At 53.7% G+C, this 24,291-nt stretch overlaps 3 protein-coding genes across 3 annotated transcripts in view; 2 read left to right on the top strand and 1 right to left on the bottom strand.

The window, feature by feature from the left end:
• The window catches only part of UBAP2L (ubiquitin associated protein 2 like), a 28,672-nt gene extending 12,366 nt beyond the window's left edge, over window positions 1-16,306 (bottom strand). The window contains 10 exon segments of the mRNA XM_032712878.1: window positions 450-535; window positions 2,013-2,065; window positions 7,012-7,117; window positions 7,119-7,125; window positions 7,405-7,450; window positions 8,165-8,260; window positions 8,556-8,724; window positions 11,179-11,289; window positions 12,410-12,487; window positions 13,028-16,306. Coding sequence (XP_032568769.1) covers window positions 450-535; window positions 2,013-2,065; window positions 7,012-7,117; window positions 7,119-7,125; window positions 7,405-7,450; window positions 8,165-8,260; window positions 8,556-8,724; window positions 11,179-11,289; window positions 12,410-12,487; window positions 13,028-13,117 — 842 coding nt within the window. The 5' untranslated portion in view covers window positions 13,118-16,306.
• An 841-nt stretch (window positions 16,307-17,147) lies between these two features.
• On the top strand, window positions 17,148-20,484 carry C29H1orf43 (chromosome 29 C1orf43 homolog). Its single transcript, XM_032712923.1, is given in 8 exon segments — window positions 17,148-17,281; window positions 17,749-17,850; window positions 18,029-18,137; window positions 18,295-18,348; window positions 18,636-18,802; window positions 18,983-19,041; window positions 19,430-19,472; window positions 19,474-20,484. Coding segments are annotated over 8 exon segments (759 nt in total). The 5' UTR covers window positions 17,148-17,212; the 3' UTR covers window positions 19,630-20,484.
• Window positions 20,485-20,579: 95 nt separating this feature from the next.
• Window positions 20,580-21,574, top strand: C29H1orf189 (chromosome 29 C1orf189 homolog). The gene is made up of 5 exons (XM_032712877.1): window positions 20,580-20,642; window positions 20,750-20,851; window positions 20,958-20,998; window positions 21,099-21,231; window positions 21,401-21,574. Exons 1-5 carry the CDS (start codon window positions 20,580-20,582, stop codon window positions 21,500-21,502), a joined length of 441 nt encoding a protein of 146 aa, XP_032568768.1. The 3' UTR covers window positions 21,503-21,574.
• Window positions 21,575-24,291: the final 2,717 nt, after the last annotated feature.

The following is a 24,291-nucleotide window of genomic DNA, read 5'->3' as shown; positions in this document are numbered from 1 at the left end:
CTGCAAAGAGAAAGAGGATAACCCAATAAGGTTACCATGAGCTTCCGCTTCCATTACAGCAGAATTCCCCCTCCAGCCTCACACCTTTAACTTTACAAATTGAAGCAATCTTCAGAACATTAACTCACAACTGCCAGTAGCAACCTCAAAAGGAGAGAGGGAGATCAAGCAAGACCCTGCATAGCCTTTGATTTTAAATCATGTTTTTCATTAATTTAACACAGCAAAATGCCCCCAAACCTGAAGAACCAGCAGCAGAGCCTAGGAAAACTCTAATCCAAGACTAGGACCCAGAAATTACTAATTCAACTTCTCCATTTAAATCCACCTCATCTCGTTCAGAGCTGCTGAATTTTAGCTAGCTGGCAAGGTTTAGTCAAAGAAGGGAAATTGCTCCAGGACTTGTGTGCCACTTTTCCCAGGTAAATGGCATCGCCATGGGCACTCACCTTTGTCCAGCTGTGATTGTCACATTCTCAGCAGGCAGAGGCACTGAAGACACATTGGAGGCAGTGAAGATCTTTGTCTCTGACAGCTGAAAGATAAAAAAGGGAAAAAGTATTCAAAAGTGAGAACAGTGCCTTGGAATAGTGCCCTTGACATAAAGTACACGAATGTTTGAGACAAAAGGCCACAGAAAAACTCAAGAAATTCAAGTGTTTAGACTTAAACTTCCCTAGCATTTGGCTCCCATCAGAATCAGCTTTTATTTGTTTCTTCTCGGGCAAGTGCACAAATCACCTGCCAGTGAAAAAAAACCAAACCCTAAAATACTTCCACAAATTCCCACAGTCCACAAACCCACTGGGGCTCCTGGGGCCCTGGGTTGGTGCTCTGAGTCGATGGCACGCAGCGAGGATCTGCCAAACCCCCTGCACAGATAGGTGCAAGCACTGGCACAGAAGCCAAAGGAAGAAACTTTGGACCCCCACTTAAGCTTCCAATGATTCAGGCTCACCTGGATGACCAAGTGACCAACAGATCTACTTTAACTATGGAAGGGAAAATAACATTGCTCAAGAATAGTTGAAGAGGAAGGCTAGTGACCACCTGTGATTTAGTCTGGAACATATCTGAACATGAACAGCTTCTATTCCAGGCTGAGGAACCACCAGAAACTGAAGTGCCAGAGTTAAAAAACTAAATCCGGAACCCCTGGGGGCATCTCATACACACTGAAGGCAAGAAGGGCTCTCAAAGGCTCCCTTCTAGCAGAGACCTGACTGAACAAAGAGAAACTGCTCCTGTCTCCAAACACAGCAGGAGCTCTTCCCTCAGAGAGTGCCTGGAAAGCAAACGCTTCCCCTCCTTGCCCAGTCTGTTGGTTGAGCCAAAATGAGCATGCAAAAGTAACAATCATACTAAAAAAGCTCAACCCTGCTCCCATCTGCAATAACAGAAGTCCTCCCTTGATTTGGAGAGGGACTGAAGCCCACTTCAGAAGAAACTGATATAGAGGCATTAAAAGCTGGTGCTAACAGCATCCATTCTCCCCTGAAGGAGACATCAAGTAGAGAACGAAAGGTGGCAAGACACGCCAAAGAGCAAGTCAGAAAGTCAAGAGCTTCTGTTCCATCCAAGTCACAAGGACAAGCAGAGGCACATGACATGCAGGAAACCACTGCTGCCTCCTCCATGGCACATGGTGGGATCAAAGGTAAACCTTCCCCAACTTTCACTCCACTGAAGGGACAGAGCAAGAGTCCTGCGTGGAGTCAGGCCAGTTTTTGGAAGAATTCCATTGTACAGTTACAGGAAATGAGAGGACCAGCCTCAAGGCCCTAGGAGATCCCTTTCTGTCCTGGGCTCCTATGACAAGCTCTACTACACATATCTTTTTGAAGCTGTGATGATTACTTATTCCTCATAGCTCCTGGAACTGGGAGCCTGACTGGGGTTCTGCCCACAGTCTGGGGGAGGATGAGCTTTGAGCTCCCCCAGAGCTCTGTGTACAGACAGGACAGCAGCCTGCTGGCAGATGCACGGAGGAGAAGGGTTTGGAGAGTACCTACATCTTCATTCCAGTCCTCTGTGCCCCATTCTTCTGTCGCTGCCCTCCACGCACCTACAAGGACGACAACAGGTACAGAAGTTATGTATTCATCAAAGCTCTGCCTCCGAGAGCTGGAGAAGCACTGGGGAGCTTTGCAGGTAGCCAAGAGGATTTCTATTTGCCAACCAAGCAAGTTAAAGCAGTAGACCCCAACCCATGCTTCCTGGGCAAGGGCCACCTCTGCCTTGCTGCCCCCAGGCTGAGCTGAAAGAGAGGGACTGCTGGGCTGGCAGATAGGGCAAACACACACCTCCCAACACCCAAGAGGGGAGTTGAGCTTAGCAAGGAAGCTCCAGCACCATCCCCAGCCTCCTTGTGCCATTTTCCTGACTTCCCCTTGTACTGCAGGAGCTACAGCTTTGTGCACCTGGGAGCAGTCAGTGTTACCCCAGCAGCTTGGACAGAGCACCTCCCTCACAGGTTTCCTGCCAGCTCTGGCACAGGATCTCACCACCCAGGTAAACCTTACATTCCTATAAAACCTAGGGACAGCTGAGCATTCCTGTGATTCATCTTCTCTCCCCAGCCAAAAAAAGTCTTTAAACCTCAGTGCACCAGGACCTCCTGTGCACATGCAAATGGGATTCAGAAGGGAAAATTTGAGGGGTTAAGCAATTCCTGCATTTTCTGTGACCAGCTGCAGAGATATGCTCAAAGCACTGGGGAGAAAAGCTGGAGACCTCAGCCACAATCCACAGCACAGTTTAGGCAAGTAAGATTTACCAGAAAATAAAAAGAGTTTTCCCTGACTGCATCTTCAACTTGTTCTGACCCTCGCTTCCATCACAGAGTTTAACCTCTGTACTTCAAACATTATGTGGCAACTTCTGTATCCATTTAACAACTGAAATTTGGGTTGGGAGGAGAGCAGGAGATTTCACATCTGCAAAAAACCTCAGAGCATAAAGCCAGCCCTATTTGCTGGTTTCCAGTCCACGCAAACCAGATCAATAAAACACGACAGGGCCAACAGGGTTAATCTTGGAGACACTTACAGGGACGGAACAAGCTGGCATCAGCCTTTTTATAGGTTGAAAGCCTTTTAGAGCATAAAACATAGCATGCGGGGAAGAACATTGTGGATTCTTCTGCAGGACACACTTTAACTGCATATTTAAACAACTGCCTGTCTAGAAGTGGGGAATTTAGTGCAAGAAATAAGTATTTATCAGTGAATTATTATTTTTTCATTGTTGTTTTGTTTTGCTTGACAAGTTGAGCCAATTCACGAAGCCTTCCAGGATTTATTTTCTTTATATTCAAGTTTGAAATAGAGATACTAATAAAACATGACTTCCCAGAGTGCCAGGAATCTCAGGGCACACTAGTCTACCCCTTCCTTCCCAGCCAGAAGCATCAGGAGTTCAACACAGTCAATGTAAAACACATCTGGGGTTTAAAAACCCAGATTCCCCCATTTCTCAGATTTCTGTGCCCTCACAGCAGTAGCAAGAGGTTGCTTTCCAGATTTTAATGGATCAGAAAGATCCTTCCAGCTCAAACCTTACCCGAGAGGTGGAATAGGGAGCTGGATGTACCTGCAGGTAGCCAACAGAGCAGGAAGCCAATAGAGTTGCAGCAAGAAGATTTTGTGCAAGCAGGAGCACAGCATAGGGCTCTTAAGTATTGCTTGTTTGGAGAAACTGAGAAGAAAAGCAAAGCAACACAAAAAGTAGAAGGAAACCCTGCAGATGAAGAGCAGCCATTGACAGGGCTTTCCCGGCAAGTCTACTCCAGTACTGGACACCAACTCAGCACAGCTTATGCTCCCTGCATACAAAGGGGCAGATGGAAAAACAAAGAACTGCCACGTACAACCAGGCATTGACCAGGAATGCTCCAGAAAGCACCCAGCCAGCACAGTGGGAAGTTTTTTTTTAAAGAAACCAAGCGTATTGCTCTCCATCGAGCTCTTCCGAAGGGGAGAACTGCAACACAAGCAATACTCTGACCCTTCTAACACCATTTCAGAAGGGTTGTCTTCTGAACAGCGAGCCCTTCTCTCTGCTTTCAGAAAGCCCTTCAAAGAGCTGCTGGTCTTTAAGGTCCTCAAACCAGGAAGAGAGGAAAAAATACAATTAAGCCAACAACATGTGCCAATATGATTGTGGTGAAGGAAAAAGATCCCATTGTGTCTCCAAGATGTCCACATCCCTCCTCAAACACAGTCTCTTCATTTTAAACTGGGAGATGAGCACCCAGCTTGCTCCTTCCACAGCCCATCAGGCAGCCTGCTGCCTCTCAGGAACTGGATACAGGCCTGTTGCCTCAGCCTAGAAGGGTAACAGACTCAAAGGCCCCCAGTCTGCACCTCAGAGGAATGTAAATCCAAACAAAGCCAAAGGGCAGCAAAACCACAATGGCAGCTCTGGAGCAGATGGCCTTGTGCTGCCTGGGGAAGTTAAAGATTAATCCTGAGGTGAGAACCAAGAGACACTGTCTGCCTGCCAGTTGGGCCCCTGCTAAAGAGACTCCTCAGCCTCAGCACTCCTCCTCCTGCCCTGACCTTCAAGAGTCAAGTGGTCAAGTCCTCTGGAAGGTTCTTTAGTCTCAACTTCAAGACCTCAGGTTAGATAGAGGAGACAGTCAAACATGATGTTGGCCTTGTTATGGACACCAATGGGATTCAGCAAACTGGATCATCTCATGGGTGTCTCTTGGCTTCATAAGGCATAAAGGTGCAAGAACAGAAAATAAAGTAGCCAGGCACTGAGTAGCCTTAACATCAAGCATCCCTGTCACCTCAAAATCCGCCATCATCTTCAACTGCAGGGAGGCGAGGAGAAGCAGCTGGGCAGCAGGAACATGCCAGAGCAGCCACTGGGTACTGCTCACCCAGCGGTGGCTGAGCAGAGGCAAAGCACAGAGAGAGTTTAACCGGACCCATTCCGCTTGCAGCAGTTGTGGCCCTGAGCAGGAACAGCAGGGAGGCTGCAGGAATGGCACGGGGGCAACAGCAAGTCACAGCTTTTCAGGATGCAAGACAAAGGGAATACAACTGAGCTGCCTCAAGCCTCCTGCCCTCGGGTGGGATGCTCTGTCACCAGCACTGTGGACACGGAGCTGCTCTGGGCACCAAGAAGCAGTGGTTGAAGCTAAAATTTGGAGTTGGGGTTAGCCTCTCCCAATTTATATTCAAGGTGTCAGCATTAGTAAAAGCACAGTCAGAACAAATGTCAAATATTCATTAAAATGAACAAATTGAGAGAGAGAAGAATTACATATCCACAGATATTTCAGGGTTTTTTTAAAAAGCTGTAAAGTAAAGGTATCCGGGGCAGTTAGTGCGCCTGGATGTATCGTACCAGGAGCAGTGTCAAATTTTCGGGGATAATTTGACCCCTCACCCCCAATGAAATCAGTCCTGAAACAAACAAAAAGAAAAGAAAGACAACCAGTGAAATTTTGACTTAAAGAAGTGAAGGTGAGTTTCATTGCCCCCACATACACCAGTCACATTGTACCTGTGGATATTGTTAATTTAAAGAGATGCCTGTGGCTACTAAACTGGAAAAAAAAATGACCATGCACAACACAAGTGACCAGCAGCATTGCACGATAAACTTTACAGTTACATTGCAGTACTAGAGCAAATTCAACTTGTTCTGTCAGAAAAATCTTCAATTCCCCCCAACCACACTCTAATCCACTTTGTTCCACAATTCCACAAAACCCCAACACAGAAAAAAAGAAAACCATCCCACAGAAGCCTGTTCCCACTAGACAGTTAAACTTCCAGCATATAGAGCTTGTCCACTCCCATCCCTTTTCCTGCGGAGCCAAGTGCACCCACTGCCCTCAACACATGCCCACACTATTCCCTCCGTTATTTAAAACCCTTTTTCAACTGCCAAGATGATCACTCAATCTGCTGGTGTTTTACAAAAAACAGGCTTATTTTTTCCCCCTTCCATAGCTTTCTGTTTTGCAAAAAAAATCCAAACAAACAAAAAAAACCAAAACCCAAACAAAACCCACCAAAATACACACAAACAAGCTCCCACCCCCTCCCCGACACTAACAATGTTCAGTAAAGGTATCCCAGTTTACAGGACTTTAATTCTCTTCTTCCAAAGCTATCAGTTTTTCAGCTAATGTGAGCAATACAGAGGTGGCCAAAAGCACTATCAACATGGGTGTGAACACTTCTTACACCCAAGTATGTGGTATTTACTTGAATACTCAGAAATTGTGGAAAAACAGTTTTGACTTCACAGTGGTGCAAGACTGCTCCAAAAAAAAGCCAACCAAACCACCACTCTGAAACTCACTCCACAAACAGGTTACTTATGGTCAGTGCAACTGCCCCATTCTCACACTGCAAAATCTGAGTTTGCTGTATCTCACAATACTGTGTGTATGTGAAACAAACCCCAGGGCACCAGTTTTCCAATGCAGGAGAACGTGCAGGGGCAGCTGGGCATTCAGAAACCATCCACCGAACACATGCGGCTTCAAAAAGGGAAGGAGGTCAGATTCCTTTCATCTTGTTTCTGTAACAAAGTCTTGCCCCACCGCAGTTTGAGCAAGATGACCATGAAAGAGAGAATGCTCCTAGTACCGAAATCAAGAGCAAGATATTTGACTCCAAGTAATATTCTCTGGAGGATGCGCCTAACATCAGGAGAACTTGGACCTGTTTAATACACTACAGTTTATAAAAAAAACCCACTTTTCCAAACAGTAGCATGGTTTCTACTGGAAAACAGAGGTGAATGTTCCTATGCCTCTGTCGTGCACCCCACAGCAATCATCCAGCTCCCCATTTCCAGGGCAATCACTAAAACATGTGCAAAGGTGCAAAGAATTAAGGTCATTGAAATTCATCTCTGAACTAACAACCCATTCCTCCATCCCTGAGCCTAAGACCTGCCCAGAACCTCCTCAGCGCAACTGGATGAATGCAAAATCCACTCCCCCTCTCAACACAAACCAGCACATGTGCGTTTGACACTTACTTGTGCCATCGTCCGGCTCAAAGCTCCCAGTGTTGTTCCACGTGTTGTTGTTGTTATTCCCATAGTTCTCATCCGTGCTGGCTGGCTCAGCATAGTCAGCAGGGTTTGAAAGTTCTATAAGAAATACAAAGATGGAAATGTTCACTCTCTCTTTGGCTAAACATTTTGAAAGCACGGATGTTATTCAGACCCACGAAACATCTCAGAGTCTCACAAGGCAGTTCTTTCAGCACAGGGATGCTTCAACTATGCTAGCCACCCCCAAATCTAAGTTAGCATGATGCAGTTTGGGCCTTATTAACAAAAAAAAAAAGGGAACACAAATGACTGACACAAACAGTACTATTCATGCACAGACTTATCTTTGCTGTGGTTTGTGCCAGCGAAACTTACCCCATGCCTTGGGCAGAAAATCTTCCCCCTCGCCGTCCAGAGCCACCTGTAAATACACAGACATAGGCACTTCTGAGCATCTCTTGGCTCTATGTCACTGGAAAAAGAAACACTTGAACAACATACAGAGTTCTGATGCCCAGAATATTAAAGTGGAGGGGACCTTCCTGAGTTGATGGGATTTCCAACAGCATCTTTAGGACAGATGGAATGACCTCCGCTGGCTGGCAGCATGATTAGCAATGCATGATTCCAGCTCAGATAAGGTTTCCAGCTGGCACAAACCGTAAGTACTGAATCCCAGGTTCTGATTTTTGCAGGATGTGACCTCAGCAACAATTTCTGAGCAGTAGATTTTGTGGAAAAATTAATTTCTGCACCAAGTATTTAAAGCTCAAGCCAGTGATGGTGCTCAGACACACATGTAAGAACAAGGATGCAGGTTCTGTTGCAAACAAGCCATTGACCCACCTGCCAAATAGTCATCTTGGGTTTTTAACTTCCCACCTCTGTAACAAAGCTCGATTTTTGTTCTAACTCCACAAATGGGATGCAAGAACTAGGTGATGTTTCTAGCATGCTTAGGATGGGGAAGCAACATGTAAACACTACTGATAAGCGCAAGGACAGGAAAATTAAAGCGTGTATTTTCAGTTTGGCAATTCCTCCCATAAAAGAGGCTTTGGAACCTCATGGAAGATAGATACACTGCTGCCATTCTTCTCCTCCCACCCCCTCAGACCCCAAACCCCTTGTGTACCTCGGCCTCGGCCACGTCCCCGCCTCCCTCTTTCTGTGCCTCTTCCAGAAGATCCTCCACTCTTCCCACCGTCTAGTCCATTCTCCTGGCCCCGAACTGAAAGACAAAACAATGCAAAGACAATTTCAAGACTCATTCTCCTTTAGTGGGGGTACAAGACCAGACCTCAAACCCCAAAGTGCAGTGGCTGTACAGGGGACCATGTCACCACAGGCTCCCAGAACTTTTGATTTAATCTGATGGTAGTGAGAACGCATCAGATCCACACACACACATACGAATGGTTTTCCTCACAGATGTGCCTGCTTGAGAAGCTTTACAGACAGCTGTTACACAGCACTAAGTGCTTCAGTGGGAGAGTTTTGGGGGCTATGAAAGGGCAGGTCCATACACTCTCTTCCACGGCTGGCACCTCGCCCCCGCCTCGGTGGCCCACCACGTCGTCTGCTGAAATCCCGCTCCCGCTCCCGGTTTTCTTTGCTTTCTTCACTGGGCTCTGTCTGTCCACTCTCCTTCTGTCCTGAGACACCCTTCTTCTTCCCGACCATTTCCCAGGAGTGCTGAAGGTTTGCAGAGGGGAAAGAAATTAATCATAGCTTTATCAATGCAAGATGCAAATACACAGAGATTTAAACATGCTACAGAGTATATAACAAGGGCTTCTGAAGAAATGGTTTCCAGACCAGTTTTTTATTTGAGGAGTCTACACACAGCATAGCTTCTTCCTTCAAGAAAAGTTTTCTCACAGCTGACTGGTATGCAGTTTGAAGTAACAGGAGATGACTTTTTCTATTTCTGCACTAAAATTCTTCAATAGAGAGGGCATGATATTTCCAGAATTGAAAGCATGGATAAATTTACCTTGTTTAGGGGAAAAAACCCTGCCATTTCACACAGATGACCAAGAGCTCTCAGAATAACCCAGGTAAATGTTCCATAGTGCTCTGCAGTCAACATTTTGGAGTAAGTTCTTCTCTCACATGCAGAGTGATTAACAAAACCCCTCCCGAAACAGCAGCTCAGATGGAGAGAAGCATCACAGAATTCAACTCATCCCAAGTTCAACCGTAAAAAGTTAAGCATGCCTCCAGCTCACTGCCATGGGCCTGCACTCATATATTTTATGACAGTCTGCAACAGTTTCATACTCTTAAACCGATGCTGCATGCTGGTGAAACAATTAAAAATAGTCACAAGTCATTGACAATCACCTGAAAACACAACTGGCAGGCAAATCAACAGCTGGTTTTGGATGGCAGCATGCAGGGACAACGACAAAACACCCAACAACATAGTGGCACAAACTGCCATCAAACCCAAGGCTCCCAAAGTCTTTCTCCATAGGTATCTTGCTTTAAAGAAAACTTACAAAAATGTTTACTTGGGAAATGTTTACTTGGCATACTGTAATTTAAACCAAACCTAACCCAATTCTAAGGTCACGCCTGCTCCTTTACTGTTTCAAATACATTACCAGTAACTAGCTCAGCAGGTAAGCTGTCCTCATCAGCACCAGTGCACCCAAGCAATTAGCAGGGCTGTTTTCTCTCTAAAAATTCCCTTTCCAGGATTGCTGCACAAGCTGAATTCAGGCCAGAAGTAGCTCCAAGACACTTGACCAACGGCAGTGCAGGGGCTGCCTGTGCTCAGCGATGTGGCAGCTGCAGGGCCACAGGGTTGGACCAGTGGCAGCCCAGGGCTTTCTCCACCTGCTCCCTGCCTGCCTCTCCACACCCTGCCCTGCACACCTTGTGCTGCTGCTGGGCCTCTCAGCTGCTCCCATAAAGGAAGTGCTGCTCCACAACGCCGGGTGCTGCACCCTGTCCTGGATGCTGCTCTCCTGAGCAATGTGTTTCTCTAGGAAATTAAATTGCTGTGATGGCAGAGGTTTGTTCTCTGACTAGAAGTCACGGGTTACAAGAGATCTGGAGAAAAATACAATCATGGCAGAACTATGCCTCAGTAATGCACATCCATATTATTTCCCTTTCTAAAAGGCTTTTCTAATAGATCTTTTGATCCGTTGTCAATGGCAAGGGCTCTCTAAAGACAAGGAGGAACGGGTACGTGCACTGTATGGAACTTGGCCGGTGCCAAAGCAGAGCACCTGACACTGGGGAGCAGCTGCGATACACACAACATAGTCTGGGGCATCCAGCTCACCCACCTGTCCCCAAGGGTTCATCACAGGGGAAAAAAATGAGCTAATAGATAATATTGAGAAGTGATATTCAGAGCCTCAACTCTACAAGGAGTTGAGTTGGCTCCAGCCAAACCAGGGTGCCAGGAGGATACCTGTGATCAGTGACAGTTTGGGAGGATCTGATACTCATAGGCTTTTTTTCTGGGCTGTAAGAGAACTTGCAAATCTGCCATCTATACCACAAAAGGAATGACGCCCCACACACAGGCAGAAGGTTCCTCTTAAACAAGCGCTCACTTGTTCTCGGAGCTGACCTCGGCTTGCTTGAGAGAGGCACCTGTGTGAGGGACAGCAGCCAAGCCCGATTCCACAGAAAAGAAACCGCGAAAAGACCCTCAAAACCGTGGCATGGGCAGCAGCGCACAAACCAGTCAGGACATTGCTGAGAAGTGTTTAGGGCCAGAGACAAAAAAACTACGTTACTCTGACAGAAAGGACCTGACACATACCTGCCTTTCAACACAGGTCACACAGCCCTGGTAGGGAAAGGTACGTCCCTTCACACTCAGTGGTGTGAAAGCACATAGAGATGCCACTGCACTGTTGTCAAACTGCTTGGATTCAAAATGAATAGGAAGGAAATGACTTATTGCATTTCCCACTCTATTCCTTCGAGCCTAGGGCCAAGCTCACAGTCCGTGCAAGGCCACGGAGAGCAGCGTTCAGCAGTCAGGTCACAGTCATGTTTTGCATGCTCCTGTGGAACTAGTCAGTCGTGGCTCTCCTTATCTTGACATTACAGGATGCCTCACCTGCAAATATGCAGTGACACTGAGCTAGGCCTCACCAGATTTACAGGCCCCAATCCTACCGTGTCCGGATTGCCCTCCAGCAGCACGTTGATGGCTCTGTTGACATCCCCATTGCAGTCATGCAGAGCAATCACGCACTCGTCCTGGTTCTTGCCTGTGATGTCAATCAGCTGTAAAGAAGACAACACCACAGTCAACATGTTCCAAACTAAGATGGCACCAAAATCTCTATGGGTCTCTCAGGAGGCAAGTTGAATCCCAAACCAGAAATCCCTAAAAAAAAAAAAAAATTCAGGGCTTGGAAGTCTCCCCAGCCTTCTCAGTCTAACTATGTCCCTCAATGAGGAGTAACCGAGGGTGTGAATTTCTGAGTTACTATTGTTTCACCATGACCCAACCCATAACCCCCTTTTCTCAGTACAACACTGTCACCTGCGGGAACAAACTGGAAATTCAGCAAGACAAAAGGTGCTGCTCCTGCATCGGGGCAACCTCAAGCACAAACACAAGCTGGGGAAGAATGGATGGAGAGCAGCCCAGAGGAGGAGGACTCAGAGATGTGAGTTAACATGACCTGGTAATGTGCACTGGGAGCCCAGAAAGCCAACTTTCCTGGGTTCATCCCCACAGTGTGGGTAGCACGTGGGGGGGGGGATTCTGCCCCTCTGCTTTGCTCAGGTAAGACCCCACCTGCGTGCTGCCTCCAGCTCTGGGGCACCCCAGCACAGGAAGGACGTGGAGCTGCTGGGGCGGGACCAGAGGAGGCCACAGAGGTGCTCCAAGGGCTGGAGCCCCTCTGCTCTGGACACAGGCTGGGAGAGCCATGGGTGTTCAGGCTGGAGAAGAGAAGGTTCCAGGGAAACCTTGGAGCCCCTTCCAGCGCTGAAAGAGGCTCCAAGAGAGTTGGAGACGGACTTTGGACAAGGGTCCGGAGTGACAGAACCAAGGGGAAATGGCTTCCCACTGCCAAAGGTAGGTTGGATATTGGGAAGGAATTCTTCCCTGGGAGGGTGGTGAGGCCCTGCCACAGGTTGTCCAGAGAAGCTGTGGCTGCCCCATCCTGAGAAGTGTTCAAGGTCAGGTTGGAACAATCTGGTCTAGTGGAAGGTGTCCCTATGGCACGAAGGCCCTTTCTGACCCAAATCATTCTATGATACAACTCTGTGAAATCAGTCCAAGGAAATTCAGGAAGTAGCCAGACGTGTCCCTCCCACACCCCCCAGCATTCACAGTTCTTCCAGTATTGATCTTGCCTCCCCGTCAGGGTTCAACTTCACTTTCCACACTCACTTGTTTCACCTTCTCCTCAAAGTCAGCATCGTTGTGGTCCGAAATCATCTGTGCAAGTCGAATCTGTTCCGCAGTGGCCTAAAGAAATCAGATGGATAGAGAGAGTATGGTCAGAGCAGCCCATTTCCAAACTGTCCTCCAAAGGCCATTCCACTTCCCTGAGATCTCTGGAAAGGAATCAGTATGGTAAAGAAAAGGTGCAAACAAGGGTCAGAAAAGGACAGGTCCAGGGGGAAAGTGGATGAAAAAGGAACAGGGGAGTCTGAAAGAAAGGGAGGTACTGCTGGTTGGCCTTATGACACCAGGGGAGCAACAGCCACCTGAACCACTTCTGTTTTGGGGCAAACCTTACCACCACCAGAACACCAAGACCCACTGCAGGCAGCTTCTCAGCCACTTGCATTCACTAAAGCGAGGAGGGAACAGTCAGATGGAAACAAAACCAAATCTCAGCGTCGGGTCCCACTCGGAGACACTGACACAAACACCAGCGTCAGTGGCTGCCCAATTAACCTGGCTCTGGCAGTTCTTAGGCAAGCCACCCATTAGCACCAGGCCAAGCAGGAGAGCCAGGTCTCCACCTCTAAGCTACCTGGTTTCCACAGACACTGCCCTTACCTGCGGCCGCTGCTTGTGCTGCGTCTGGCTCTGTGTCTGTGTCTGCTCCCAGTTCCCCCGGGTTCGGTTAGTGCCCACCGATGTCATCATTTACAGTATATACAAATAACAGTATTTACAAGGTAGAACTCTGTGGTGGGTCGGGGGAGAAGAGAGAACAGACTGTTAGAAACCAAAACCAAAAGGCAGCACCAGGACCGAACAATCGCACGGGCAACACAGTCAGAACACCCGTCGGAGGCCCCCACCCTCCCCACCACTTCCCTAAAACCATGGCAGGCCAGGCTGCCATCACCACGTGCTCCCAGCACAAAACAGCCACTTGCACTTCTCGAGGTTCCTGTGCCAATTCCATGGCAGGTTGTTCCAAATGAAACATTTCCTGCATCCAGATGGGAGCAATTGGGCCTCAGGAGCAGAAGTAGACTCACAGAGTCAGAGTGTTTGGGTTGAAAGGCACCTTAAAGCTCATCCAGTCCCACCTCCTGCCATGGGCAGGGACATGTTCCACTAGCTCAGGTTGCTCCAAGCCCCGTCCAGCCTGGCCTTGGACACTTTCAGGGATGGGGTAGCCACAGCTTCTCTGGGCAACCTGTGCCAGGGTCTCACCACCCTCATTGTAAAAAACCCTCTTCCTTCGCTAATCTAGATCAACCCTCTTTCAGTTTGAAGCCATTTCCCAGACTTGGGGCAAAGGCTTTAACGACTTGCTGTTGAAACACATGTGTGAGCGAGCACGGATTTGCCATGAGCTCATGGTGAGTCTGTGGCCATCAAATGGAGCAGGAATGCTTGAAGAAAGCACCAAAGAAACTTCACTTAAAGAACAGAGCAACTCAGAGCCTCAGAAACTTCAACTACTTCCCCTTCTCCTTTCTTGCCTTCAAAGCAGAGCAGGGGAAGCAAAAACACTCCAGGAATAAGTGGTGCTACAGGCCTATGGAATTTTTTTTTTAAAGAAAACCTGCCCTTGCAGAACTGCCTATTTTTGCATGCTTCAGTTATTCCCCCAAACTGGAAATATTAAGTTTTCTTGTTCTGAGTATTCTAGATTAAAAACATACCAAAAAGCGAACTAGATGTAGCAAGGAACAGCCAGTAACATCATTAGATAAATGCTTGAGGCAAAAAATCCCAGGAAAAGTTCAGGCCAATGAGCGTCCAAAGCAAGTGGAGTTTTCTAACCTCACACCGGGCCTCAGGGCAGAGCCCAAGCTGGAGGTGAGGGGAGGTGGTTTAGAAGGGGATTGGCACTGAGTCGTTTTACCCTGCCTAGTGCCTTCCAGGCACAAGGAATGCCAGTGACATCCCACGGCACTTGGCAGGACTCACAACTTCCAAGCCCCCGAAATCTCAATAATCACAGAACTCAGAGTTTTGTGTTTCATTACCAAGAGCATGAAGCCTTCCCCCAAAGCAGCAGGGCCTGCTCCAGACGCCTGGGACAGGGGAAGGAGCCATGGATGGAGCATGAGAGCAGGGAGGAAAGCTGAGTGGGACAATCAGGCCTGTGTACACAGGCAGGGCAGCACAGGGAGAGACCTGGTGTGCCAGGCAGGGAAGCTCAGCAGCAGCATTAGCAAACACCCCAGGAAACACTGGGGAATCTCCTGTGGAAGTCTGCAAGTACCCGACTGGGTGAGAAATGCTTCCTGAGAGCAGGGAGACCCCAATATTGCCCTGTACTGGATGCATACCCCCCATGCCAGCTCCAACCTGTGCTCAGCATTTCTCCATAGGCAAGTTTTTGTGCCATTGCTCCCACAGTTCCCCACAAAACCCCTGAAATCCCCCCTTTGTAGTCACCCACACCTAATGGCAACTTAATACTACAGTATTCCTACTATACAGTGCCAAGGTCTCTTATCAGGAAATGATCCAAGCTACCTGTGCGGCCATCAGGAGACCCCAAGCTGTGGGGGAAGAGCCTCCAGCCCCCAGCCATCCCCTCCGTGCAGGCTTCTTCCCCGTTACTTATTTTTGCTCACCATCGCTATGTCTCCTCCAGCTTCAAGCTCCATGCACAATTTGTCATATTAAACCAACCTGGCAGCAGAGGGAAGTGATCCTGCATGTCCACAGGAACCCAACCTGCAGCTTCCCTGGGTCACAGTTCCAGCAGGCTGAGTTCAAACCTTGTGCAGCACCCAGGCATTTTGTTCAGTAGCTCCCACGCTCTGCTCTGCCCAGCTGCCATCACTGCCACAAGTAACACCAGTGTTTGGGTCCTCTAACGTGCAAAAAACATCTACAATAGAAATCTCAGCCAGGCCCTGACCCTGCCAAGGCTGTCAGGTGAGGGAGTGCCCCCATGCAGACTCCACAGCTGCCTTAAGGAAAGAGAACTTTGGCTAGTGATAACTTGTTCCTCAGTGGGGGAACTTGAGCCTGGCTTAGGGGTAGCACTGAATCATGGAACATGGCTATTCCGACGCCTGCACAGAGTTTTCCAGTTTGGAGCTGTCCTCACCAAAAGCAAAAGCCAGTCCACACCAGAGCACTGGCATTAAAGGGGGCAGCTACAGGTCAATGGGCCAGTGTTGCGCTCGGACAGGGCTTAGGGAAAACAAAACTACAGGCTACAACACCCTCTGCTCAAAGACACTGCACCAAACATGACGTGCTTGCTGTTACCCCTTTTCCTTCTCAGACCACACCACTGCCTGCCTGCCAGGCCTAGGGAGGAGAGCCTCAGTTACACAGGTGAAGTGTGGAGTCTCCAGAAGAAGAGGGGATACAAAAATGTAACAAACTGTTCATTTTATTAGAAACATCAGGTAAGTTACAGATTCAGAACCAGGATCTGCGGGTCCCATGGCTGTGCCAGATCTGCTGGCTGCCGCTGGGCGAGTCCTGGCACATCCCAGCCTCAGTTTCCCTCATCTGTTTAATACAGAAAAATTGGTATTTCCAGCCCATTCCAACAACGCTTACTTAACAACTACAGAAGGCTCCGAAGCCCCAGAGAAAAGGAGCAGAGAGGGCAAAGAGCATTTGGAAAGATTTTCCCGCACTGTGAGGCAGAAAAAGCACCCAAAAGAGGGTTATCGGTGTGAGAGTTTTTTCCCCGGAGCAAAAACACGGCAGCTGCAGACCGAGTCACCCCCCGCACGTGCAGTGCACGAACTTTTGGGGAGATACCTCCGGATATGCCATCAGAGACCCCGTGGTGGTACCGATGGGCAGCACTACTTCACCGGGGAGACTCTCCGGTCGGAGGGCGCAGGCAGAGCCCCCCGACCGAGATGGAGGGACCTGGACGGCGGGCCGCGCTCGCGGGCCGGGGCTCCTCCAGGACCCCCGGACCGGCGTCGCCCGGGGATTTCCCGTGGGCCGCGGGGCCAACCCCGGCCACGGCCCCCGGGGTGCCACCGAGGAGCGGTGCCGGCCAGCGGGCCCGGCGGCCCGTGAGGAGCCCGGTGGGGCGGGAGTGCGGCTTCCATTGTTACCGGTCGGCACCGGCGGGGCCGGGCGTGCCGCGGGAGCGCGGCAGGGCCCGGAGCCGCCCGACCCCGCGGCACACAATGGGGGCCGAACGGCCGGAGCGAACCGGAGGGCGTCGGCGGGGCCGGGGCGGGAGCCCCCGCGGCGGCGCCAGGCCGGGCCCGCACCAGGGAGGCGGGCGAGTTCGGGCCGCTTCCGCCCTCATGGCCGCGGCCGCCATTTCACCCCCCCCTGCCGCCCGCCCGCCCGCACCCGGCCCGCCCGCCCGCCTCACCTGCGGCGGCCACGCGCGCTACGCCAGCCCCCGGCCGCGGCCCGGCCCACTAGGCCGCGCGGGGCCCAGCGGCGGCGCCGGGGCGCGGAGCCGCCTCCGGAGCGCGGCGGGGCCGGGCGGGCCGTGGGGCGGCGGTGGCGGTGGAAGGGCCGGGAAGGCCGTAGGGCAGCGGCAGGGGGGGAAGGGGGGGGGGGGGGCCTGGCGGGGAGGGGGCGGGTTCGGGGGCCGCGCGGTACCGGAGCCGCCGCCGCCGCCGCCGCAACTTTACCTGGGTCCGCCCGCACTGACAACTCCCCCGGCCCCGCCCCCGGCACGTGACCGTGCGGGGAGGGGCCGCGCGCGCTGCGCTGGCGCCGCGCGGGGACACGTGACCGCGGCTCCCCCCTGTCCTCCTCCTCGATCACGTGCCGCGGGCCGCAGGGCGGGTTCGCGGCCGCCATGTTGTGCGGCCCCGGGCCAGGCCGGGCATGGCGGGGGCCGGCAGCAACTGGCTCTCGGGGGTCAACGTGGTGCTGGTCATGGCCTACGGCAGCCTGGTGAGGGCCGGCGGGGCGGGCCGGGGCCGACGCAGGCTGGCGTGCCCGTGCGGGGCGTTCCGGGCGTGTCCGCGGAGCCGGGCCGCTCGTGTCCGTGCGGCCCCGCTGAGGCCGCTCTCGGCGTGTCCACGAGACTCCCGTGGAGTCCGTAACGCGCCCGTCAGGCAGGTCTCGGGCTGTTCGTGGGGAACCCCTCGGAGCCTGGCTCGGGGCCCTCAGGGGCCTGGGCTGGACCGCCCGTAAGCTCCTGGCGTCGGTAGGGCGGGGGGAGGACGTGGGTGGGAGCCTCTGTGGAGGCTGGGGGTCTGTGGGGCCGAGCCGGGTGTCCGCGAGGCTCCGGGGGGGACTGAAGCCAAACCCTTGTGCCCGCTGGGGTTGGAGGGCTGAGAAAGGGGAGTCGGTGGGCTGGGTTATCTGTGACACCCCCCGGCTCATGCTTGACCCCCCGCCCCGCTGTGGCTCCTTAGGTGTTCGTACTGCTGTTCATCTTCGTGAAGCGCCAGATCATGCGCTTCGCCATGAAATCCCGCCGCGGCCCCCACGTACCTGTGGGACAGCACGCCCCCAAGGTGGGTGCACTCCCTCCCCTGCGCTCTGAGGAACGGGCAGGGGCTGCTCCAGCGGCAGAGCTGCCACCGTGGAGTAGCAGTGGGGCAGCGGGGAGGGAGCGGTTTGTGTAAGGCCTGTTCTCATCCTCGTGATCCCACAATCTTAAGTGAACGTGTCGGGTTTTTTCCTGCTGTGCAGGATTTAAAGGAGGAGATCGACATTCGACTATCAAGGGTGCAGGACATCAAGTACGAACCACGGCTGCTGGCTGAGGACGACGGCCGACTCCTGCAGTTGGAGACACCAGGTACTGTCCCACAGTTGTTCCCCTGGGGCCAAGTTGCATCTTTGCTGCTCACGTTGGTGTCCTGTCACACGAGATGGTGTCTCTGCTCCCGTTTTCCCTTTCTCCGCCTCCCTCCAAGGTTTGCAGAGCTCTCAGTTTGTTCTTTCCCGTTTCCCAGGCTGCTATAACTACCTGTACAGGATGAAGGCACTGGATGCAATCAGGGCATCAGGTAAGGGAGCTCAGAGCAGGAGGGTGCAGAGAGACCCTGAGTGAGGGAGATGAGGGTGCCAACAGCCCTGTGGGGTAGGCTCCAGGTCCTCGCTGGAGAGTAGCAGTCATTTCTCCTCCCCAGGGCCGATGGCCTGAGGGTCAGCCTGCCCTGTGCTCTGGGGTCATCCGGCAAACAGGGGCAGTAGGTGTGGAGGGAAATTTATCCAGCTAGCAGCTCCTGACTGTGGGGGTGAGCACAAGCATTTCCACCTGTGCTTCAGCCAGTTGTGTTGTGCCTTTTTACAGAAATCCCATTTCAAGCAGAGGGCCGGTACCCAAAGTCTTTAATAGGGAAGAACTTCTGTGCCTACCTGCTGGAACTACGGAATTCCAGCGCCTCCTTCAAAGGCATCCGCAAAGCCTTGATCGACACCTTGCTGGATGGGTACGAGAGTGCCCGCTATGGCACTGGGGTGAGTGCTGGTGTGGCATTGCCGGCCCTGTGAGATGTTCCTGTGCTCCGCCGTGGCTGCATCCCTTGTTCCTGCGGCCTGGCTTCATCCTTCTCTTCCTGTGCTCCAGCCTGGCTGCCGGGGTTGAGGTCACACTGTAACCTCAGCTGGGTTTTCCGTATCTTCTCTGTTTGTATCCAGGTCTTTGGGAAAGCAGAATATCTGAATTACCAGGAAGCTCTGAACGAGCTGGCAAACATGTAAGTGCTGCTGCCCAGGCACAGTGGTGGGTTCCTGGTCCATAGCAGCCCATGGGGGAGGTGTGAACAGAGACAGGTTTTGGGGCACATCCAGTGTCCAAGACGGGGGCTGTTTGTGCCCGTCCGTGCCTCTGAGTTCACTCCCTCCTTGCAAACCTGCCTGTTAATGGAGTTTTGGGTTTGTTCCATGGTCACAGTCCACATTCCTGCTTGTCCCTGGCACTTTGAGCCAGGGCTTTGTGCATGACCACTGGCCTTAGATTTCAAGACCTCAGTGAGCGCCGTCACCCCGAGGGCAGAGTTACCTCGTGTCGGACAGACGGACGCGCAGCTGAGCGGCTTCTCTGGGCGGTGGCAGCGGTGACGGTGCCCTCTTCTCTGCCCACAGCTCCAAGGCCCGGGGGGGCAGCAGCCAGCGGCAGCACCAGTCCAGCAGCAAAGGACCTCACCCTGTCCCCTGAAGTTTCCAACCCCACCACCATCCAGGTCACCTACCTGCCTTCCAGCCAGAAGAGCAAACGTGCCAAACACTTCCTGGAGCTGAAGAGCTTCAAGGACAACTACAACACGCTGGAGAGCACCCTGTGAGCACGTGGGGCCTGGTGCAGTGGGTGTGCAGGCAGCACTGGGAGGAAGCAGCTGCGCTCTCAGATCTCCCCTTCGTACCACATCTCCGTTCCAACTGCTGGAACTCAGCCCTCACCAGAAGCCCATTCCAGAGCAGTGTACCTGCCTGCTGAGCCCGAGGGGATTGGCCCCACAGCCTCCTCTGCCACTGACACTCCAGGCTTTGAGTCCTGCACCGTCTTGGAGTCCTGCACCGTCTTGGACCTTGTGAATAAACTGATTAGCTTGATCTTATTTATAAAGACACAGATCCCAGCCAGCGCTCCCCTCTGCCCGTCCTTCGCCACAGTGGCTGGCAGGAACTGATGTCTGTCCGTTCTGTCCGTGTGGGTCTTGGGCTCTGGAGCCACCTGTCTGTCCTTTCTCAAGGGTGAACACTTTTCCCCATGTCCCCGTTGTTCCTCCTGTCAGCCCTGTGTGCCCAGCCTGCCTGTGTGTCCAGCTGGGGTGTAAATAGTTTGGTGCCCGTTCTCAGCACCGCAGCCAAGCTGCTGCTTCAGGCTGCAGTTTCTACTCCATTCGACTGCAGCTGGGCATTTGGGACTCTTGAGAGGACAAACCAGCGTCAAGTGTCCCATCTGTCCTGCCAAGGGGGTGTTTGCTCCCACTCTCACCAGCGCCTCACGTGCCAGCAGCTGCCAAGCCCCCATGGCCGAGAGCTAGGTAGCCCCCACCTTGAGTCGCGTCTGCCAGCCGAGGCAGTGCCAGCAGCTCACCCGTCACCACGGCACGGGCAGCACAGGGTGGAGGGCACAGACCTCGCATAGGCCTTGGCACTTTTTAATTACTGTTTAATAAAATGACAGTTTAGCCTGAGCAGATTGCGTGCCACCAGCCTCTGACTGCAGGGGCCCATTGCTGCTGGATCTGGGGCTGTGTCCCTCCGAGGTGCTGCTACAAAGGTAACCAGGATGCTGTTTGTGGTGGCCAGGTTTGCTGCCATTACAGCTGTGGTAGTTGGGATGCCATTACAGGTAACCGTATGCAGTTATGGTAACCAGGATGACACCATTCCAGTAACTGGAATGCTGTAACAGGCTGCCGTTACTGCCAGGGTATCCAGTGGGTGTGGCCCGTGTAGAGGGCAGTTGCAGGGTCCCTGTGGCACCAGCTATGGCAGTGCCAAACAACCAGAGCTGCTCCCTGCAGGGGGGAGAAGGTTGACGGGGCAGGGGCTGGGAAGGTGGGAGCTGTCCTTGGGCTCCTGGGAGCAGGTGGAGACAGTGGGGTGCTGTGTCCCTTGGTGCAGGTTAAACCCTAGGCCCCACAAATGTGCTCTTTGGTTGCAGGTCCAGGAGAAGGGGAGTGCTGGCACAGGGCTGCAGGAGAGGTAGAGCTGGCAAAGAGCCCTAGGGGCCAAACCCCCCATGCTGGGGGTCCATGGGTGATGGGGGAGACATCCCCGGGCTGCCCACTCTCTGTCTCCACAGCTGTGGGCAGGGGCCCAGGGAGCACCCACGGTGCTGGGCCTCAGCCCACGGGGTGCTGCAGTGGATCGTGGAGTCGCGGCTGAAGCGGCACGTGGAGTTGGAGCTGCATCTTGCGGGCAGGGAGCAGGCAGCGGTGAGGCCTGGTGTTGGTTGGATGCAGCTGGGTCCTCCTAGCGCTGTGCTGCTGTGGATGGTTGGGATGGCCCCTTCGTCCTGCTGCACCCCATTGTAGGGGACAGTGTCCCCCAGCACTGGTGAGCCAGGGTGATGTGGAGGTTCAGCACAGCCCCTGTGCCCAGCAGATCCGCCAAGATGCCCTGTACCAACTCTTCCAGGATGAGCATCAGCAGCACCAGCAGGAGCTGAGCCGGCTGGGGAAAGCCTTCTACGTGGAGCGGCTCTGAGTACTCAGCCCAGCGCAGCACTGGCCTGGCATCCCCTGGCTTCTGGCTGGGAATAAAACATGTTGAGCAAAACGGGGGCTGTGTCTGCTGCATGTGGGGCGTGGGACAGCCTGAGGCGGTGGGGGGGGGAAGATGCAGCTCATCACGATTCCTGTGGCTCGGGTTCAGACATGTTGCCCACAACCCTCCACGTGTTGCGCCCTGCACACTTGGTCCTGTCCATGGCTGTGCCAGGAGATGGCAGCACGGCCAGCATGCCTTGCCAGCCCCGGTGCTCCGCGCTGGGTCCCACTCCTAGCACAGGTCCTGCCGTGCCGTGTGCCACGGTGCTCCTGGCCATGTGGCACAGCCCTGCAGCAGCAGGGAGAGGAGTCTGGCTGGGCTGGGTGTGATGCTCCCTGTTCCCACATTCAGGTGCCCCCGGACCCCTGTCTGCTCCCCAGCTGGGGGGGACCTGTCCCTGGCCTCCTGTCCCTGCTGCCTGTGCCCGACCTTGGTGTCTCCCAGCCCCAGGGCCCATCAGTGCCTGCCCTGGCTCTGCTTATTGACAGGGCTGGGGGCTGCCGGGCCGGCACCCCCCACCCACCGCCCTTCATTAGCTCAGCTGTCGGGCTGCATCACATCAGCTGCTGCCGCACTCGCGCCCCCGGCTCTGGCACTGCTGCCGCCACGTGTGTCCCTGCTGTCCTCACTGCCACCTCACCTTGCGGCCACCCCGTGGGGCCAGAGCCCCTGACCCCCCAGCCCAGGCTGTGCCCCTGTCCTCCCCATGGCACTCAGGGCTCTGGCTGCCCCACATCCTGGCCCACTGATCACCCAAAGCTTGGGCCCCCACAGAGCCCCCAACACCATTCCCAAGGTTGGTGCATCCTGCTGCAGCAAAGCACCGCTGTGGTGTGGGGAGACACATGCCCCCAGCATCCCAAGACACCCCGTGTGCCCTTGTGGCTGGATGTCACCCCCCAGGTCCCAGTGGCCACCCCAGTGTGGGGCAGGGTGCTGCCTCTGTCACATAGCATGAGAGGGGTCACATCTCTGACACGGGTGGGGCGGGGTGACAGCCCCTCCAGCTGCCCCATGGAGGAGACGCTCCTGTGGGTCCCAGCAGCTCTCCCAAAGCAAGGGGATGTGGGGCACAGCCCCCCTGTGCTGATGGGGCCCGTCCTTGGGCAGGGTCGTGCACAGCCCCTAGGTGTCACAGGGCCCGCAGGCCAGGGCTGGCCCCTGGTATCGACAGCCTTGCTAATGATGGGGAGTGTGACTGGAGGCAGGAGCAGGCGGCGTGGGGCCATCGACCGCATTGACTGGCACCGCTCAGCTGCAAGGGCACGGGGGTCCGCGGAGGGGCAGGGGGACGTCAATGGGTGGTAATTAATGGGAACGAGGCCACGTGTGCAGGGCTGGGGCGCTCGCTGGCCGCATCCCCCCGCCGGGTGCAGCCCAGTGCAGTTATAAACAGCGGCCAGGCGACCCCCGAGCCAGAGCACTACGGAGCCCCCCAAGCCAGCCCAGGTAAGACGGTGATGGATGTGGGGTTCCCTTGACCCCGGGTGGGCAGCGTGGCCTTCCATGGCATACTGTGCTGTGTCAGTCCATGGCATGGCTTGCCCTGACATGCCATGCTGGGAGACTGTGCCTGCACTGTCCTGCTTCGGCTTCATCCCAGCCGCAGGACACCTCCTGCTCTGGCAGTGCATCCCGAGCAGCCCAGTGCCAGTGCACTTGCCCGGCAGGCTCCAGGTACTGCAGTGAGGCCAGGTGCTGCCTCCGCAGTGCACCAGGGGTTATGCCTGGATACCACATCCCCCCTAGCTCTCAGCCTTTCCTTCTCTCTTTCTCTTGCAGGCAGCTGAGCTGTGGTTCCTCCTGCCTCCATCTGCCCCTGCCTCTGTTTGATATGTTTGATATTAGGTTGTTTTATTAGAAAACCAACTAAATATCAAACATATTCTTACAGCGCCAGGGATGCCCAGCGCTGACTTGGCCAGATGCTACCTCTGCCCTGCCCTGCACTGGGGGGTCCCTCTGCACCTCATCCTGCAGCCCCTGCCAGCCCTTTCACTGACGCAATAAAACCTGTCTGCCCATCTCCATGAGCGTTTGAGAGGGGGAGGCCAGAGCTGTCCTGGGGACCGGCGGAGGTTTGGGATGGCAGCGGGGTCAGCACTTGCCACCTGTCCCCTTGCTCACGCTGGGGATGATGACAATACAAAGGCCCGTGGCCCCGTGCCCACTGCTGGCTCTGCTGCCCCAGCACAGGGGTTATTTATGGAGGTGCAGCCACTGCTCGGGGCCCTTGGTGGGTGGGCACTGTTCCCCCAGGGCCCTGCCCAGGGTGCTACGAGCTGTCACCAGGTCTCTGTCCCCCAGGTCTGTAGGTGCTGACTCCTTTAGCCCCCAAAATCTGTCATCGGGTGGGAGCAGTGAGTCTCTTCCATGGGAGATCTTACACTGGCTTATGGGACCTCGGGGCCGGCATGAGGAGGCCATGAATCCCCTGGTTGTGGATGGAGTGCTGCTGCGTGCCCTGAGAATTCCTCCCTGTGCCTCGGGAATCTGCTCCTCCAGCTGCCAACAGCATCCTCTGCCTCAACACCAAGCACCAGCATGGCTGGAGCTGGGCTCAGAGCTCAGCAGGCTCCTGGGGGGTTCTGCCCCTGGTGCCGGGCTCAGTTTGTCCCACTGCTCCTTGCAAAGCCAAACACTCTGGGCCAGGGGCTGCTGCCAAACCCCTGCTCCCAAAATAGCACCAGGCTGAGCTCACCCTTTTCCATGCCACCCCCAGGCAG

The sequence above is a fragment of the Chiroxiphia lanceolata genome, chromosome 29 (genome assembly GCF_009829145.1).
Source record: "Chiroxiphia lanceolata isolate bChiLan1 chromosome 29, bChiLan1.pri, whole genome shotgun sequence".
Lineage (NCBI taxonomy): Eukaryota > Metazoa > Chordata > Aves > Passeriformes > Pipridae > Chiroxiphia > Chiroxiphia lanceolata.
The sequence above is the reverse complement of the archived record's forward strand: the minus strand, read 5'-3'. Positions and strand labels throughout refer to the sequence as shown.

Excerpts from the sequence above, each read along its gene's own strand:
- C29H1orf189 (XM_032712877.1), top strand. The coding sequence starts at position 20,580 with ATGCTGTTTGTGGTGGCCAGGTTTGCTGCCATTACAGCTGTGGTAGTT. Across the intron at positions 20,643-20,749 it reads TAGTTGGGATGCCATTACAG|AGGGCAGTTGCAGGGTCCCT; the intron begins GTAACCGTATGC and ends TGGCCCGTGTAG. Across the intron at positions 21,232-21,400 it reads CGGGCAGGGAGCAGGCAGCG|ATCCGCCAAGATGCCCTGTA; the intron begins GTGAGGCCTGGT and ends TGTGCCCAGCAG.